Source organism: Herpailurus yagouaroundi, unplaced genomic scaffold (genome assembly GCF_014898765.1).
Source record: "Herpailurus yagouaroundi ecotype Mexico unplaced genomic scaffold, PumYag 28, whole genome shotgun sequence".
Lineage (NCBI taxonomy): Eukaryota > Metazoa > Chordata > Mammalia > Carnivora > Felidae > Herpailurus > Herpailurus yagouaroundi.
Window position 1 is genome coordinate 112,912,937 of NW_024412376.1, and position 19,829 is coordinate 112,932,765.

General features: G+C 37.4%; 2 protein-coding genes and 1 long non-coding RNA gene across 5 annotated transcripts in view; 2 read left to right on the top strand and 1 right to left on the bottom strand.

Moving 5' to 3' along the window:
* Positions 1 to 2,453, top strand: part of GNRHR (gonadotropin releasing hormone receptor) — a 21,116-nt gene extending 18,663 nt beyond the window's left edge. Inside the window, exon 3 of one of the 2 annotated variants that reach the window (XM_040482118.1) lies at positions 2,203 to 2,224. In XM_040482118.1, the coding sequence (XP_040338052.1) occupies positions 2,203 to 2,224 (22 nt within the window). Of the gene's footprint in view, positions 1 to 2,202 lie in introns of both variants that reach the window. The other variant, XM_040482109.1, reaches the window with a different exon arrangement.
* Positions 1 to 17,673, bottom strand: part of LOC121034901 (uncharacterized) — a 19,037-nt gene extending 1,364 nt beyond the window's left edge. The window contains exon 1 of the long non-coding RNA XR_005792662.1: positions 17,542 to 17,673. This is a non-coding gene — a long non-coding RNA (uncharacterized LOC121034901). The remainder of the gene's footprint in view (positions 1 to 17,541) is intronic.
* Positions 17,674 to 17,820: 147 nt separating this feature from the next.
* Positions 17,821 to 19,829, top strand: part of UBA6 (ubiquitin like modifier activating enzyme 6) — an 82,235-nt gene continuing 80,226 nt past the window's right edge. Inside the window, exon 1 of one of the 2 annotated variants that reach the window (XM_040482135.1) lies at positions 17,821 to 17,891. In XM_040482135.1, the coding sequence (XP_040338069.1) occupies positions 17,821 to 17,891 (71 nt within the window). The remainder of the gene's footprint in view (positions 17,892 to 19,829) is intronic. The other variant, XM_040482141.1, reaches the window with a different exon arrangement.

Genomic DNA, 19,829 nt, shown 5'->3' on the forward strand with positions numbered 1-19,829 from the left:
AAATTAAGAATGAAAGAACAACTACTTTATTTTACCCAGTATAAGCATTGGCAAATTGCTCCTGCTGGGCCACTATAACACCATACCAAACACCTGATTTCTATAATATTGCAAAGTATACCTTGTTAAATGGTAGCCAAGAGACTCGCTAAAGTTCAGCCGTTCTGTTTCATATTCAAATCCCCTATTCCACACAACATAACCGGGCTTGTGTTGTGTGTGTGTGTGTGTGTGTGTGTGTGTACATTGGTGTGTGAAATACTGTTGTAACTGACACTTTTATCTGAATTTTCACAGTTGTGGTTGTGCCTTTTTTGCTTCAGTAATCTGGTACTTTCCCAAAAACTAAAATTTATGAATTTGCAAAGTAAACATGACTATGTCATCATAACATCCAAAAGACATGTCATCAGTGGCATAATGCATAAGTTATACCTGGCACAACTTAATAGGAAAATCATCTTAATTACTGTAGTGTGATTACTCCTAGCAGATTTTTTTCTAAAGGAAATAATTATGGTGATGCTCTATAATAGAAACTTGGGCAGTTCCCAGCACAAAATGATATTTGATTCTTATTAAAAAGTATACTGCAAAAACAATTTGCCTTCAAAATCTTATCCTAGAGAAATTCAGTTCTATAAGTGATATCTAAGAAGGACGCATAGAGAATAAGAAGATAGATCCCAAATAGGGCTGAATCTGAAGAAACGTGAGGGAGGCGGAAACAGAAAAAGAAAACAGCAGAGGCAAAGGGCAATAGTTAAATATTATTAACATAGATTTAGTTACTTAATCTTTTATTTACTCAATCAGTATGTATTAACTATTCAATATTGCTAGAAATGGTGATAGATGTGGATACCATGGTGAATAAAACAGGCCAGTAAACTATTCCACTTTCCTGGAGTCCACCATCTAGCAGAAAAGATAGTAAAACAGTAAACCAATAATGAAATGTGATGATATTTCAAAAGAGGGAGAAATACAGTATGTTATAGGAGGATCAATATTTTTTCAAATCTAGCCCCCGTGCTAAGCCAAGATTTTTTTGTGTTAAAGTATTTATCCCTACTGATTTTTTTATTACTTATGTCATTAAAGTTTACATATACTGAAGATTAAATGAAATAATGTATGAAAAGAACAAGGTCCATAGCAAGGTACAGGGTAAACGGTAATTACGTTTGTATGACAAAAATCTATAACCAATCTGTACTCAATAAACTATCGACTTTAACATTTCTAGTTAAAATTGATTTTATAATTAAAACATCATGCACATAAATGTTTTCTTCCATATTTCCACTCTTTTGTGATCAATGAACAAGAAGTTGCAAACTTCACACAGACACCACATGTATCACACACACCAGACACACAAAACACACACACACCATACAGTAAGCACATATATACCACACACACAGGCAACATACACCCCCCCACACACACACCACATACACCATGCACACACGCACACACACCTGCGAACTTTAAGTGATGCATTGGTATGAAAAGTGAAATTGTTTTGAATATCATAGAACATGGTTGAGAAAGACAATTTTGGACAACACACTTTCATCCATGCGTGATCCTCATTATCCTGTCAGAGATATTTCAGTAAGTATAATTCTGTGTGAACAGATAATTCAATTCAGCTCAACTTTATATTTTTTTTAATTTATATTTTAAGAGTTTGAGTACTTTCATGCTTCAAATCCAAATTAGTTTGGTGGAAACTTACTTTAAAAAAATTTTTTTTACATTTATTTTATTTTTTGAGAGACATAGCACAAGTTGGGAAGGGGCAGAGAGAGGAGACACAGAATCCGAAGCAGGCTCCAGGCTCCGAGCTGTCAGCACAGAACCCAATGCGGGGCTTGAACTCACAAATGGTGAGATCATGACCTGAGCCAAAGTTGGACACTTAACCAACTGAGCCACCCAGGCGCCCCTGATGGAAACTTATTTTTAAGAGCACTGTCATCTTTAATCTTTTCTATTCATTATGTGACATAACAGTGGAAAACCTGGAACATTAACATCCTTTTCAAACAAATTACCGTTATTAAAAATATTGGAAATGTGTTCTTATTCCAGTAATTAGTTTGAATTAGTGATTCTCTCTTCCTTTTTTGTCCATTTTGGTTTTGTAATAAAACTGGTCTTTAAACACCTACTTTTTTCTCTATCTCACAGAATTACAACTGAATCAATCTAAGAACAATATACCAAGAGCTCGGCTGAGGACCCTAAAGATGACAGTTGCATTTGCCACTTCATTTACTGTCTGCTGGACTCCCTACTATGTCCTAGGAATTTGGTACTGGTTTGATCCTGAAATGTTAAATAGGGTGTCAGATCCAGTAAATCACTTCTTCTTTCTTTTTGCTCTTTTAAATCCATGCTTTGATCCACTTATATATGGATATTTCTCTCTGTAATTGGTAGAATACGCAGGAAGTCATGTGAAAAAGAGCATGGTAGTGAATTTCATCAAATGAGAATAATAAACACAAAGGTTGCAGCGTTTTTATATAAAAACAGAGTTTAATGTTAACATTCTTATTCTTTTAGAAATCACATTGTCAGAAATTCAAATATAAAGAAAAAAATACAAAGAAAAAGAAAATTCAAGAAAAATATTACCTCATAATCATAAACTGAACTAATTTCTGCCCTTTCTGAACTCCTATGTTATATAGATTTCTTATCATTTTCTCCCTGTCTAATAATGTGTAAATTTTTAAAAGAGCCATGGCCTAAGCAAAGAGATTCCAAAAAGTAAGGCTCAGAAACCACAACACAGTCTTAACCTAGGCATGCCTTTGAGAGTTTTATTCCAAGGGCTTAGCAGCAATTATATCTTACACTACAACAATATGCAAAGCACAGACAGAGTATTTCCCCTGCCCATAAGATCAATCTTCCCTCCTCTGGTTAAAAACAAAGTGCAATGGATCTAATTTTTTCTTTGATTCCAAAAGCATCTGAAGTTTGAATTATTCAGCAACCAACCCACCATCCATTCCAACCACCTGACAAGACTTACAAGTAGCTCTCCTTCATCCCAGTCTTGAGACAGCATGAAGTGCCTTCATAGAAACGGCAAGTGTAGAAGGATTCATATTTGGACAGGGGTTAGAACATTCCTCTAGGCTGCATAATCAGTGGAGTTTGTGGTAATTAACTGTACTAATATAACACTGTTTTTAAATACAATCAAGATGAGACCTATACTGATCATGTCTTATACATAATATGCCCTCTGTTTTAATAGGAGAGATTTTTTTCTATTTTCCGATTTCACTGAATCTATAATCCACAAGTCACTAAGAAAAATAAATAATAAATTAAACAAATGCAGAAGTGAAAAGATATTTGATACATCAGAGGAACACTGAAAATTACAGTTTCAATATATACAAGTCAACGGAGCCAACAAAGTATTGAAAATAGATAAAGAAAAACTCTGTAAATGTGTAACTAACACCTACTGATATTCACATTAAGTGGTATCATTTTCAAAATATGTGGGCACAATACCTCTTTTTATTCAGGCCTATTTCTACGTTCCATTAAAGAAGGAAAAGGATAAAAATTATGAGACTCTAATATACATTATGAGAAAAGCCTATAAGAGACTTTAAAGTAATTCAGTGATCATTTAATTTCTTTTTTTAAAAATAGGTAAAATAGGGGCACCTGGGTGGCTCAGTTGGTTAAGCACTCAACTCTTGATCTTGGCTCAGGTCATTATCTCCTGGTTTGTAGGATGAAGCCCCACATCAGGCTCCCCAGTAACAGTGCAGAGCCTATTTGGGATTCTTTCCCTCTATCTCTTAATCTCCCCTGGTCATGTGAGCGCGCGTGCTCTCTCTCCCAAAATAAATAAACTTTTAAAAAAATAGGTAAAATACCATTACATTCATATGAGATATTTAGTGCCACTCAAAGATGAAATGTATTTTCAAAATTTCCAGGGCATGTGAAATTGTGGAAAGTAAATTACTAATTAGACTAACAACGGTCTTTACTTATTTTGCTCACACATACTTTTCAGTGTAGTTGTGTGTGTGTGTGTGTGTGTCCAATCACACATTATTTTCTAATTCCACTTCAACTGATCCTGTTTGTTACCATTGACATCCTTCCTTCTACTCCTTCATTCATATCTTCTTTTTTACTAAGCCCATACCTTTAATTAATCAATCCATGTACCAACTCTACAGTTGAATCGGGCAAGGCTCAAAATTTGTAACATGCTAAAATACTCAAGGTTAACTTTTAAGGCATGTATATTGACACCAAGATTTTATGGTTCTACTAGATGACACAATAATATCTGTAAGTTACAATAAAACCAATCTTCTCCTTTAATCTTTATAATATACTTATTCCTAAATTGATAACAATTCTTACTTCCAGATTTAAAGGCAAAAACAACACATATGTACACAATATAATTTAAGGGCTTTATTAGACATGTGTTTAATGAACACACGTTAGCTTTGCTCTTAGATGTTTAAGAAACTGTTCTATTTAGATATGTTCTCAGGCATTTTTTGATACATTAGCTAAAGGGCTATTCAAAATTTGGTGCAGGGGTCTTTAACCTATGGTCCATGCACAGAACTGTATTTCAGTACAACTGCTTTTATTTCTGTTTATATTATTTTATGAATTTAAAAACATTATCCTGAAAGGGCTATCTAGGCCAAACCAGACAGCCAAAGGAACTCATGTGACAAAAAAGATTAAGAATTCCTCATTGATTTTGTATAAGGAAGTTTATTATGATAAAAGTGTCTCAGAACATATTCATTTGTTTATATGCATGCATAGTAATGTTAATATTGAACTGGATTGTTTCAATTTGGTTACTTACCATTTGAGACTTAGAAATCTCTCAAGGCTCAATATGTAATGAAAAACTTTGCAGAAGGAAGTAAATTATACAAATATTGTGGCCCATAAATTATAATATGAATATGGATTTAAATTAAAATTTATAGCCCAGGGCACTTGGGTGGCTCAGTCAGGTAAGTGTCCAACTTTGGCTCAGGTCATGATCTCACAGTCCATGGGTTCAAGCCCTGTGTCAGGCTCTGTGCTGACAGCTCAGAGCCTGGAGACTGCTTCTGATTTCATGTCTCCCTCTCTATCTCACCTCCCATGCTCGCACTCTGTCTTTCACTCAAAAATAAACAAACATTAAAACAAAATGTATAGCTATAAAAGGTAAATGGGGCTTTAAATTAAAGACATACCATTCAACAGAGAATATACAACATTTGATATTTTTAGTTATTTATTCTATCTCCAATCATCATAAAAGATGAGGAGTCCTTGTAAAAAAAAAAAAAAAAGAAAAGAGGATATATTCTGTAGAATGAATCCACTATATCAGATAATTAAGATTCTATGTTGGTTGTCTCCGCCTGGCTACAATTTGGGTTTCCTCTTGCAATTCAATTTACTAAAGAAATTACATAAATGAATAACAATGAATTGAAAAAAAAAAGACTGCACTAATTCAATTTCAGCCTAAGAAACAGAGCTATAACAGCTAAGAAAGAAAAAAAAATACTGGAAGAGGAGTGGGTATCACAATTATATTATCTCAGTTAAAATACATTTAGAATTTCATCTATTTTACCTTTAGCCTACTTTCAAATGTTGAACCAATTCCTTGACCTTGTCTACTTAGTATAAATTGTGTCCATATGAAACTAAATAAAAGAGTAAGGTTGACTTTAATCTCTAATTAAAATTAATTTATTTAGGGGCGCCTGGGTGGCTCAGTTGGTTAAAGCATCTGACTTCAGCTCAGGTCATGATCTCATGGTTTCTGAGTTTGAGCCCCCACATTAGGCTCTCTACTGATGCCTGTGTAGAATGTGTAGAATGCATGTGTAGAAACAATAGAAGAATACATGTATTGATATATTTATCTCTGAGTGATTTTTTTAAATCATCTTTCTCGTGAATTCCTATAATTCCAAACTTCCCAAATGAACATAGATAGCCTTTGCAATGAGAAGAAAAATCATAAATGTTATATGTGTGTTTGTATGAATTTTACATATCACTATTTCAGTCAGAATGCTTTCTGCTGTAATAAGAAACGTCAGACCAGAAGTGACATGTTTTCATCTCATATTACAGGATGTTCACAGGTAAGCATGTAGAATTGGTGAATTCAGAGCTTTGAGTTATTTTCTCTGCTTCCACTAGGCTTTACTTTCATGATTAGAAGTTAGTTGTCACCATTCTAAGCCTCCAAGTCAGAAAGAAAGCATGGCTTCTCACCGAGCATCTTTCCTTCCCAGAACTTTCAGCAACTTCTTGTAAATTGGCTAGAACTATAGCGCACCTGGGTGGCTTAGTCGGTTGAATGTCTGACTCCGGCTCAGGTCATGATTTCGCGGTTCGTGAGTTTGAGCCCCGTGTCGGGCTCTGTGCTGACAGCTCAGAACCTGGAGCCTGCTTCAGATTCTGTGTCCCCCTCTCTCTCCGCCCCACCCCTGCTTGTGCTCTATCTCTCTCTGTCTTTCAAAAATGAATAAACATTGAAAAAAATGTTGTTTAAGTTGGCTAGAACTGTAACACATGACCAGTTCTAACCCAACCATGAGCAAAGGAGAGGGGATTACCTTAAACACCTTAAGGGTATGTTTCATTTTAGGGAAGCAGGGCTCATTTCTCCGAATGTTTAGCTACCTGATAACAAAAATAAAGAATGAAGTTCATTCTCTCTCTGCCTCTCTATCTCCTGTCTCTCTCCTGAGAGCAGAAGGGAAATGTGGAGGTCAGAAAACAGCAGTAAATTCCACTAGTAAAATAAAACTGAAACTATATATACAATAAAATTTAAATATCACATAATTTAATACAAAGCATTAAGCTATTGGAACATAGTAATTGCATAGTAACTGTAGCCCTAAGGAGATTTTATTAAAAACAGATTTTATTGTTTTTCACAATCTAAATCCAAACATTTTAAACTCTACTAGTTGGAATCTTCAATAGAAGTACAGGGTGGCTTCCGCCCAATTATTTACTTTCTTGGGAACTCTTGGTCCCTATTTTTTATTTGTTTTTATAATTCATTTCATTGGGTAAGAAATTTTCAGAAAGTTTTCAAATTCAGAAAATACTTCAGATCCAGAAAATAATTGTCAAATAAATTAATAACTAAGTATGTGGCAATCTGAAGCATATTTCCCATAAAACTAATAAAACTTAGCTCCAAATTCCTTACTTCTTCTGTTCCCTCCTCAGGCCCTGGATGTTTTTCTTATCACTTTTCTAATATTTATTTATTTTTGAGAAAGAGAGAGACAGAATTGGAGAGGGGCAAAGAGAGAGGGAGACAGAGAATCTGAAGCAGACTCTAGGCTTCAAGCTGTCAGCACAGAGCCCAACACAAGGCTCAAATGCACAAACCATGAGATCATGACTGCAGCCAAAGTCAAACACTCAACCGATTGAGCCTCCCAGGCACCCCCATTTTTCTTATCATTATCAAGTGATGTCTTTTCATTTTCTGATAGCTGCACATCATCCCTTGATCATTCATGAAAACTGTCACTGGAGGGGCCAAGATGGTAGAGCGGCATGGAAGTTCTCTGCTTCGCTCATTCCTGAAATGCAACTAGATTGGCACCAACCATTTTGCACACCTAGAAAAGTGATCTGAGGATTAACACAACAGTCTGTACAACTTGAACCACAAGTGAACTCGACAGGTACATGGCACAGAGAGGTGAACTGGGGGAGAGAGAAGCCACAGAGGGTAGGGAGCTGTTTTTATGGAGAGAGGTCACAGAAAGTGGGGAGAGTACAGGAAAAACATTCCCCCTGAAAGTAGCTGAAGAGAAAGGGAAAGAGTGGAAACACCCACAAGTGAAGAAAGGGAGAAAGGAGAAAAGAGAGGGTTTCAATACCATTTGGGCGCTATAAAGAGGAGAGAGCAATCAGTATTGAGTCCACAGCTTAATACCTGGTGTGCTATGGTGGGAAGGGTGAATCCCCAGGAACAGGCAGCAACATCAAGGGGTCCACAGGCCACACAGGAAGAAGCAGTTCCCCTGCTAGAGAAGCATTTGGTAGAGGCTGTACAGCCACATCACAGGCAAAGGTCCGAGCACATATTCACGTTTGCTGGTACTGGAACAAAGACGCTAGGGTGCAGTGAAACCTGATGCCAGTTTTGTGTTGTGATTTACCATAATCCCTGAATGAAGGAATTCACCCCAAGAGAAAGAACAGGAACAGATATAAGCAAGATGTCTGGACTAGAATTTAGAATCATAGTTAAGAATACTACCTGGGGTTGAAAAAAGCATAGATTCCCTTTCTGCAGAGATAAAAGAAGTAAAATCTAGTCAGGAAGAAATTAAAAGTGCTATAACTGAGAGGCAACCTTGAATGGATACCAGTGCAGCAAGAATGGATGAAACAGAGTAGTGAATCAGTGATATAGAGGACAAACTTACGAGAAAAATGAATCAGAAAAAAAGAGAGAATCTAAGGCAAAGACCATGATATAAGAATTAGAGAACTTAGTGACTCACTAAAAAGGAATAATATCTAAATCATAGGGGTCCCAGAACATGAAGAGAGAGAAAAGGGGTAGAAGGTTTATGTAAGCAAATCATATTGTAAAACTTTCCTAACCTGGGGAAAGACACATACATCAAAATCCAAGAAGCACAGAGAACTCCCATTAGATTCAACAAAAACTGACCATCAACAAGGCATATCATAGTCAAATTCACAAAATACATGGATAAGGAAAGAATTATGAGAGCAGCAAATTCCTTAACCTATAAGGAACACAGATCAGGTTTGCAGGAGACCTATTCACAGAAACTTGGCAGGCCAGAAAGGAGTGGCAGGATATATTCAACATGCTGAATCAGAAAAACATGCAGCCAAAAATTCTTTATCCAGTAACGCTGTCATTCAAAATAAGAGAGATAAAGAGCTTCCCAGACAAACAAAAACTAAAGGAGTTCATGACCACTGAAAAATCCCTGCAAGAAATTTAGGGGGGACTTTCTGAGGGGAGAAAAGATGAAAAAAAAAAAAAAAAAAAGCAAAAAACACCAAAAGCAACAAAGACTAGGAAGGGCCAGAGAAGACTGCAAGGAACTCCAACTCTACAGGCAACACAATATATCATCCAGTACTCACTCTAAATGTCACTGGACTAAATGCTCAATCAAAAGACATAGGGTATCAGATTGGATTAAAAACAAAACAAAACAAACAAACAAACAAAAAAACCAAGATCAATCTACATGCTATTTACAAAAGACCCATTTGAGACCCAAAGACATCCTCAGATTGAAAGTAAGGGGATGGAGAACCATCTATCATGCTAATGGTAGCCAAAAGAAAGCTGGGGTAGCCATGCTTCCATAAGACAATCTAGATTTTAAAATAAAGATTTTAGAAGAGATGAGGAAGGGAAGATAAAACCAGCAGAAGATGGGAAATTATAAAGATTAGAGCAGAAATCAATGCTAGCGAAATCAAAAAAACAGTAGAACACATCAATGAAACCAGGAGCTGGTTCTTTGAAAGAATTAACAAAATTGATAAGCCCCTCGCCAGTTTGATCAGAAAGAATAAAGAAAGGACCCAAATAAATAAAATCAAGAATGAAAGGGAGAGATCACAATCAACACTGCGGAAATACAAACAATAATAAGAGAATATTATGAGCAATTATACGCCAACAAATCAGGCAATCTGGAAGAAATGGACAAATTCCCAGAAACATATAAACTACCAAATTGAAACAGGAAGAAATAGAAAATTTGAACAGACCCATAATTAGTAAAGAAATTGAATTAGTAATCAAAAATCTCCCAACAAACAAGAGTCCAGGGCTGGATGGCTTTTCAGGGGAATTCTACCAAACGTTTAAAGAAGAGTTAACACCTATTCTTTTAAAGATGTTCCAAAAAATAGAAATGGAAGGAAAACTTCCAAACTTATTCTATGAAGCCAGCATTATCTTGATTCCAATACCAGACAAGGACCACACTAAAAAGGAAAACTACAGACTAATTTCCCTATGAACATGGATTCAAAAATTCTCAACAAGATACTAGCCAACTGGAGGCAACAATACATTAAAAGAATTATTCACTATGGGGAGCCTGGGCGGCTCAGTCAGGTAAGTGTCTGACTTCAGCTCAGGTCATAATCTTGCGGTTGGTGGCTTTGAGCTCCACGTCAGGCTCTGTGCTGACCGTGCAGAGCCTGGAGCCTGCTTTGGGTTCTGTGTCTCCCTCTCTCTCTGCCCCTCCCCCACTCATGCTCTGTCTCTGTCTCTCAAAAATAAATAAAAATGTTAAAAAAAAACTTTTAAAAAGTTATTCACCATGATCAACTGGGATTTATACCTTAGATGCAGGGCTGGTTCAATATCCACAAATCAATCAATGTGATAATAAAAGAAAGGACAAGAACCACATGATCCTCTCAATAGATGCAGAGAAAACATTTGACAAAATACAGCATCCTTCCTTGATAAAAAAAAAAAAAAAAACCTCAGGAAAGTAGAGATAGAAGGATCATACCTCAAGATCATAAAAGCCATATATGAAAGACCCACTGCTAATATCATCCTCAATGGGAAAAAACTGTGAGATTCCCCCCTAAAGTCAGGAACACAACTGTGATGTCCACTCTTGCCACTGTTATTCAACATAGTATTGGAATTCCTAGCCTCAGCAATCAGACAACACAAAGGAATAGAAGGCATCCAAATCGGCAAGGAGGAAGTCAAACTCACTCTTCATGGATGACAAGATACTCTATATGGAAAACCGAAAAGATTCCACCAAAAAACTGCTAGAACTGATCCATGAATTTATCCTAGTCACAGGATCTAAAATCAATGCACAGAAATTGGTTGCATTCCTATACACCAATAATGAAGCAGCAGAAAGAGAAATCAAGGAATCCATCCCATTATAATTGCACCAAAAACCAAAAATACTTAGGACTAAACCTAACCAAAGAGGTGAAAAATCTATACACTGAAAACTACAGAAAGCTTATGAAAGAAGTTAAAGACACAAAAAATGGAAAAATATTCTATGCTCATGGATTGGAAAAATAGTGTTCTATTTGTGACCCAGCAATTGCACTACTAGGTATTTAACCAAAGGATGCAGGTGTGCTGTTTTGAAGGGGCACATGCACCCCCATGTTTATAGCAGTACTATTGACAATAGCCAAGATATGGAAAGAACCCAAATATTCATTGACAGATGAATGGATAAAGAAGATGTGGTGTGTGTGTGTGTATACACACACACACACACACACACACACACACACACACACACTGGAGTATTACTCAGCAATCAAAAAGAATGAAATCTTGACATCTGCAACAACGTGGATGAAACTAAAGGGTATTATGCTAAACAAAATAAGTCAGTCAGAGAAAGACAAATATCATATGATTTCACTTATATGTGGAATTTAAGATACAAAACTGATGAACATAAGGGAAGGGAAGAAAAAAATATATAAAAGCAGAGAGGGGTCAAAACATAAAAGACTCTTAAGTATAGAGAAAATTGAGGGCACTGGCTGGGGTTGTGGGTAGGGGGGATGTGCTAAATGGGCAAGGAGCATTAAGGAGGATACTTGTTGGGATGAACACTGGGTGTTATACATAGAGGATGAATCATTGGATTCTACTCCTGAAATCATTATTGCACTGTATGCTAACTAACTTGGATGTAAATTAAAAAATAATAATCATCATAATAAAAAAGAAAATAGTCACTGTACTAAAGCAGTGCTGAGCCCCCATCTGAATAACGATTCTGTGTGGAAATTCCACTTTTCATCAGTCTAGTACATTTTTAATTCCCTTGAAAGGGAAAAGGGGTAATTTTTTAAGAACTTGAGGAGAAAGCCCAACATCTTGAGTGGAAGTGGACAGTGATGAAATCCTATACCTATTAACTTCCTAGCTGAGACACTCTTCTTAGTTCTCTGAAACCATGCCTCCCTGGTTTTCTTCCTATCTTATTCACTGTTCTTTCTCAGTTTCATTTTGTGTTCCTTCTCTTCTACGTAATATATATATGGACTCAGAACTAGGGATTCTTGGTTTGTCTATCTTCCCTACCTTGTAAGGGTGTGTGTGTGTGTGTGTGTGTGTGTGTGTGTGTGTGTGTGTTTGCCTACACACACATGTGGAAAGCAGGAGTTAGAGGAAGCAGGGTAGAGCAGTGCAAAATGTGGTCATAGGTCTGGCAGCACACACATCATCAGGGAACTTGTTAGAAATGTAAATTCTCAGGCCCTGCCCAGGCATACCGAAGCAGAAATTGTGGGGTCCAACAATCTGTGCCTTAATTAGCAAGTCAGGTAATTCTGATGTGTGTGAAGTTTGATAGCTGCAGGGCTAAAGTTTCTAGCTATCAAATCAAAGATGGAAAACAAGTCAAAGATGAGAAGGAGGATCTGACAATGTTTCAGTCAAGAAGAAAAGGTGCAAATGTGACAACATAGTTCAGGAAGCAACTGTGTCTGATGGTGAACAGTGACTGTGGTTGAATTTGGATCTCTGGAATAGGGCTCTGAATGTCTTCTTTCACAAAAGGGCTTTTTATGGAGGTGCCTTTATCCTCCGATTTGGACGGAACCTGATGTGTTTACAGTATATTGTCTAGAAAGCCACAAGGATGTGGAGCCCCACTTAGGGATTTTTAGGTTTGTCATCTGTTTTCTATCAATAATAGCAGAAGGTTAAACTTAGGATCATCACTTATTACATTTTATTTCCAGTCACTATTGCATAAGTAGTTAAATCAAACAAGAAAAGAGTCTTGCAAAATTATATTTCAGCTGTTAATCTATGATTTGTCTACTGCTCTGTAGGCAGTATTTTTAAAATATTTCAGGAAAACGGGGCGCCTGGGTGGCGCAGTCGGTTAAGCGTCCGACTTCAGCCAGGTCACGATCTCGCGGTCCGTGAGTTCGAGCCCCGCGTCAGGCTCTGGGCTGATGGCTCGGAGCCTGGAGCCTGTTTCCGATTCTGTGTCTCCCTCTCTCTCTGCCCCTCCCCTGTTCAGGCTCTGTCTCTCTCTGTCCCAAAAATAAATAAACGTTGAAAAAAAAAATTTAAAATATTTCAGGAAAACATGATATGCACATATCCTAACTCATAGAGCATTTAAGAGAATTATTCACATTTTGAAAAGGCTTATTTCCTTCACAAAGGAATTCCTCTGGGTTCTTCTGTATAGTTATCTTTGAGCCAGTTCAAATGTTACTGCAACACCTTTGGGCAAAGAAGCTTGCCTCAGAATTCAGGAGGTTGGCTGCTTTCCAACTATGTTCATGGAGACCTGATCCAGGGACTGAGTACTTCCTATTCTTTCTGATAATCATGAAACAACTGTTCCAATTTTGGGAATCTTGGCATAATATATTAGGAAAATACTAAATGAGAAATAAAATTAGGTTCTAGTCTTGACCCTTCACCTCCAATGATGTGAATTGATTCAAGACATTTAACCATTTTGAGTCATCCTTGGAAAAACTTTAAGGCTGTGCATGTATATGACTATTAAGTATCTTTCCTTTGCTAATATTCAATAACTTAGGACCATAAGGTGAAAAAGTGCATGTAAATAAGCTCTGTAATTATAAAACACAACATAGATGTTATCTTTACCATTTATGATGTGAACTATTTAATTTACAGAAAGCCAATTGGCATTAAGTTTTCAGGAAGATATTCATTACAATGTACACCTATATAATGATCAAGATGGGGAGCTTTTAAACGCATTGTTGTATCATGGATTGGATCCAGAACTGAAAAAAAGTGACATTTGTGGAAAACTGGTGAAATCAAAATATATAGTTATATAATAGTATTGTACCAATATTAATTTCTTTGACAAATGTATCACGGTTATGGAGGATGTTATCTTTAGGGGAAGCTGAGTAAAGTGTACACAAAAATTCTCTGTCTTACCTTTGCAACTTTTCTAATTTTAAATTTCTAATATTATACCAAAATAAATATTTAAAATAAAATTATTGTGCTACACCTTTGGAATATAACTATGCATTCATACATACATATATGAATATATATGTGCCACATGAACAACAGAAATAAAGGAAAGAGACAGTGGGTCTTTGACAGATCAAAGTTGAGAAGGGAAGTGAGCCAGGAAATCACAGAACTGAAACCACCATATTTTTTTTAACATTTCACAGAAAAGAGAGCTCTTTGAAGTTAGAAAAGTTTTACTGAAAGCTGTGAGAAAGAAAAGATAAACTTGGACTAAGAAAGTAAAAATCTGCCTTGCTATTCATCAGATATAGATAATAGACACAAATAAAGTAAGCTGTAAAATTAACAGAAGATAATACTTTTCTCAAAAACATGCTGCAAAGTGTCACAAAAATTTCCAACTTTAGTTAATGCCACATTTTTTACTCACAAAGAATCCTTTTCTCTAAAATCAGAGTGTCAAAAACCTTGTTCTTTGAAATCAATTCATTAAGATTAAAATATCCTACTCTTGGTGATGATCTAAATCACTTAATAGAGAAGCATGCTCTACTTTCAACCCTAGGACAGAACTTCAGAAAACAGTTATGTGGATACATGACACATCTATGTTAGCTGCAATTTTCAAGAAAATAGCACCTGGAATCTATGATGGAGTCCAGACCTAATTTAGACACCTTTACAAACAGCCTCACTTTCTTTTGAGCCTACAAAATACTTCTTTAATTTCTCCTAAACTCCACACTTCCCCAAATTCCTATAATAAATATATATTCTCCTTTGTTTGGTGAGGCATCCCATAGTTCTGGAATGTGGACTCCTTCCTTGCAATGAACCAAAAAACTGACTTTCTTGAAATACAGGGTTTTTTTTTTACTGATGGATTTAGGCTTCTTGGACGAGGAAGCCTGCCTCATACTAAAAGTTCAGGATAATAATTTCACATAAAAATCAACAACAAAAAAGTATCAAGTTCAAATACTATATAAAACTATTATTTAAAAAGAGAATAAGGAGCATAACATCATCATTATATATAATGAAAACATATCTGAAAGATGTACGACAAAAATAGATCAGAACTTGTAAGTTACTATTTTTAGTTTTTTTGAGAGGGAGGTGAGGGAGAGGGAGAATACCCAAGCAGGTTCCATGCCCAGCACAGAGCCCCTATGGGGCTCCATCTCACAACCCTGGGATTGTGACCTTGAGATCATGACCTGTAGGTGCCCCTGTAAGTTACTATTTTTAAGCTAACTAAACAAAAAAGATACAAAGTAGGAAAGAACAATATGATTCAGAATTAGAAAAACTCAACTCCATGGCAGGCATCTGTTCACAATTTTTATTAATATCAAATCATCACATTGTACACTTTAAGTATCTTACAATTTTGTCAATTACCTCAACAAAAATGGAGAAAAACTCACAAATGCGGTGCCAGACCTCAGGAGAATTAATAATAAAGAAAAAACAGGAAGTGGGGTAAGTGGGATGCATAGAATGGGTGAAGGGAATTAAGAGGTACAAACTTCCAGTTATAAAATAAATATGTCACAGAGATGAACAGTACAGCATAATGAGTATAGTCAGTAATATTGTATCAACATTATAAAAGAAAAAAAAGAATAAACTAGAAGGAACACAAAAGCTAAGGCATATAACAGATTATGATTTCCTGTGAAGAACGTGAGCCAATCCTTAGGTTGATGTTTCCCTACTCATTTTGGTTGTCTGATGCTCATTCTCTAGTAATTCTTCAGGAAGTGTTCATGACAACGATAGCCTCATCAAATATTGATACAATATCAAGTGTTGATATTAGTTTATACACTTTGTACGTGAGAGTTGCTTTTGCTGGATATAAAATCTTTAGTCCATATTTTACCCTTGAGCATCCTAAATATATTGTTCTACTTTCTTTTGGCAAAAAAGTTTCAATGTCAAAAGTCTAGTGATTTTCCAGTTTTCTCCTATTTTGCAAATGTAACAATATATTAAATTCTGTTAAATAGGGGTATTTGCTATATATTTGAAACAATTCACACTGTATTTCGCCATATCTAAGATGATCTCAAATTTACCATTATTTTCTGTATTGATGAAAAAGGAAAAATTACATTCCACTATGGGTTCAGCTTTTGGCTTTGTCCAGCAATGCCAAGGGTGGCAGAAACGTTTACTCAAGACGCCAAGCAATTCAAGAGAGGTGAGAGGGAGGCTAAGGAAAGACTCCCCAAGCTGCTCTCAAGCTCCTGTATTTATTAGGCATACATTATAAAGAAAACATTGTGCAATATGTCAGTGGCTACCTGCCAGTTAGAACATATAGAAAGCATGCAAAACAAAAACAAAAACAAAAACTACAAGGCATTCCCAAGACTACAGAAGAGCAGATGCTGAAAACAGGTGGAGAACAAGACAAGATATTCCATAGCTAACATTGTCTAAGGAATTCTTGAGCACAGGCAGGACCCAACCCCTAAATACACATTAACTAGATACTAGCCCATTGTTTTCGGAGAGCCAGAAAGCAGTGTAATGCATTCCCTATCATCTCCTTAACCAGGACATAGCTATTTGACTTCCAACATTCCAACTTAAGGGATATTAAAATGTAAAGAAATGTGGATTGCAGATGAAATTCAGGCTCTTCATTTTCTTTTTCTGTATAACAATTTACCATAAACATAGTGCTAAACTTAGTTACTAGAGTAGAACCTTGAAAGAATGAGAGGTAGACCAAGTTCCTTTTAATGATTGTGTAGAAAAGGTACACAACTGGATTAAGAAACTTGAATGATGCCATAGGTCAGTAGTATGAAGTTCCAGGTATTTGGAAATGTTAAATTTTGAAATGAGACTAAAGAGGCACAAAGGATAATGCAGTTTTGCCTGAATCCTCTGTCCACACTAGAGAGGAAGAAATTCTAATTAAGTAAAAGTATCATACATCACAGAAAATGATATAAAGTCAAAGTATATGTTAACTTTTAAAATCCTCTAGCTACTTCTTCAAATATTCCGTTTATTTACAATGAAAGACAAATCCTACCTAATGCTGAGTCCTACTAATTCTTGTTTTCTAAGAAAGGTGAAAGGGGAACCAAATGAAAAAGGATTAGAAGTACTTAGACATGTGTTCTAGTACTTTATCTTGACAGTCTGTGACCTTGACCAAGTCACTCATGCCGTCTGCAATTTCCTTTCCTTCACTCATAAAGCGGAGGCAAACTGGATGACCATGTCATTCATTGCTCTTAAAATCACGACTCCATTAAATCAGTTAACGTGCCTGGCTTGTAGCAGAAGCTCAAAATTATTTGTTAAAAGTATAATGTCTTAAAATGGAATTCCAGAAATCCTGAAAATCTGGAACTACTTACTACAAACTTTCAATCTTTTAAAGCTATCACTTCGCTAGCCACTGTTATCTCTGTGCCTTGCTACAGAGCCAAGGTTACCTCATAACTTCAGTGTTTCAGCTCATTTGGAACTGCAGAATCCTCAGTCGCAGCGGAGCCTTTCACTACACCCACCTGCGGCAAGGCCTATCTTCTTCCTGGCGGCCACACCCAAACCGGAAACCAGGACGTCCCTGGGGTTGACGGGAAGGCTCAGCTCGGCGGCACGCTCTCCGGCCCCGCCCCCTCCGGTGATGTCACCGTCCGCCCCTTGACCTCGCGGTCCCGCCCCCTTCCCTGCCTACCCGTAGCCAGCGGCGGCGGCGACTCTTGGAGGAGATGGAGGCATCCGAGCCGGTAGTCGCAGCTCGGGAGGAAGAGGCGTCCTGCTCTTCCTGGGTGGCCGGCAGGTAAGAAGATGAGTGTGAGCGCGAAGCATCGAGGGGTGGCAGGCGGGACCCGGGCGCCGGCTTTCTGCTGCTCCCGCTCGGGCGGCCAGGGAGCGCGCGCGAGGCCGCGGAGCCGGGCAGAACCGGCCCTGGGAGACGAGGGGAGCGCGCTGGGTGGGTGTGGCGCCTTGGGTTTAGACCTCGGCGGCTCTCGGCTTCTCTGAGGAGAAAGGCCAACTCTCGGTCCTTTCGCCCCTCAGTTCCAGTCGGGGTCTGCCATTCTCCCATGCACCGGACGTGGGGCGGGGGTGGAGTGGAGTGGAGAGGGCCCCGCCGAGAGTTCTGGCCCGGGTCGCTTGGTGTGAGCTTTCACAGCCCTGCTGCCAAACACGTTTCCCCCACCTTTCGGTGAAATGAAAGCTAAGAGCGCCACTGTGGGCGATCCCGCACTGAGATCCTCCTTTGAAAACTGTTACCAGAGGGAACTTGGTAATGATGAATCAGTGCCAGTCAGGACACCCGGAGTCCTGTGTTCACCACAGTTAAAAAAAAAAAAAAAAAAAAATCCAGGGAAAAACGTACGAGTTACTTATTCCCTAGTTGGTGTTTGTTTGTTTCACGTCTCTAACATTCCTGCAAAATTGTGGGAAATGTTCTTATGGTTCCTGTTTCAGTTACCTCGTAATTAATAAAACCGTTAGTTATATACTGCCCTCCACCAGAATACAGTATTCCAAAGAGAGAAGTGATGGATATATGATTTTGAGCTAATGGGAGCCTGTCCATAAACCTGTAGCTTTTTCGCCGGTTCAGATTGAAGGGATGTTTTCGGTACCATACTACCTGCAGTTGCCAGCATTGCCACATTTACTTGAGGGAAATTATGTAATACAAACAAAATCTCCCCTTATTTAAAAGGCTTTTTGATTGCCATATAGATCTTATTACAAAAATGATTTTTGAAACATACCAGTAAAGCAGAATTTTCTGAAAAATCAGTGCTAGTCATATATCATTAAGTGACAAAGCTGGTTAGAAAGGAGTTCATGTTTACTTAAGAGCTCTACCCACTAGACCATTGTCCTCCATGCAGGGAAGGCAGCTAGGGATAAGAAAACTGTGAAATGAGAAATTTTGTTTATTTTCATATTTTATCACTCTGCCAAAAGAACATATTTTGTATGTGTGTGTTTTTATTAGGTAGGTGATCTCTTAAACACAGCTGTCTCCTGGTTTGTGTTCATAATTGCAATCAGGAATATTTCTAATAGTTATCCATGTATAACTTAGCTAGAGCTGGTATCTTTTGATAATACCAATCAGTGTTTGGTAAGATAAATGATAACATTTTGATTAACTGTATATACAAATCCTTTGGCCTGTATATCAGTACCAGGCTTAGAAATTTGGATTCCAAAACCTCAATTTTGTGTTTTCACATGATTTTTAGAATCCTGTAATTGATAGAGTTTCCCAGAACCTGGAAAGGATTTACTTTTTGCCAAGATGATAATTGATCTTAGCTGTCACTGTGGCTCAGGCCATAATGTCCCAGGCTGGTTTCCTTTGCTTGGGAGCCATTCCTGTTTCCCAGGGTTCATCCTGTTTTCATTTTTCTTTGTATGCCATGCTGTGAAAAAGTTGGGATGAGCTGTGGTAAATGATGCATAAGTATAGCTTATCATGCTAGTATGCTTGTTTTAAAAAATGTGTTTTAATTTCCTTAAGTAATGTCTGTACCCAATGTGGGGCCTGGTCTCACAACCCTGAGATCAAGAGTTGCATGCTCTACCAACTGAGCCAAGCAGGCACCCCCTTTTTTTTTTTTAATTTTTAAAATTCATTCAACAGATACATTTTGGGTGCTTTCTTTGTGCGTACTTTGAGATGCAGTAGGCAGTATAGCATGGTGGTCAAGAGCTAGACTGCGTAGGTTCAGGTTCTGGCTCTGCCATTTAC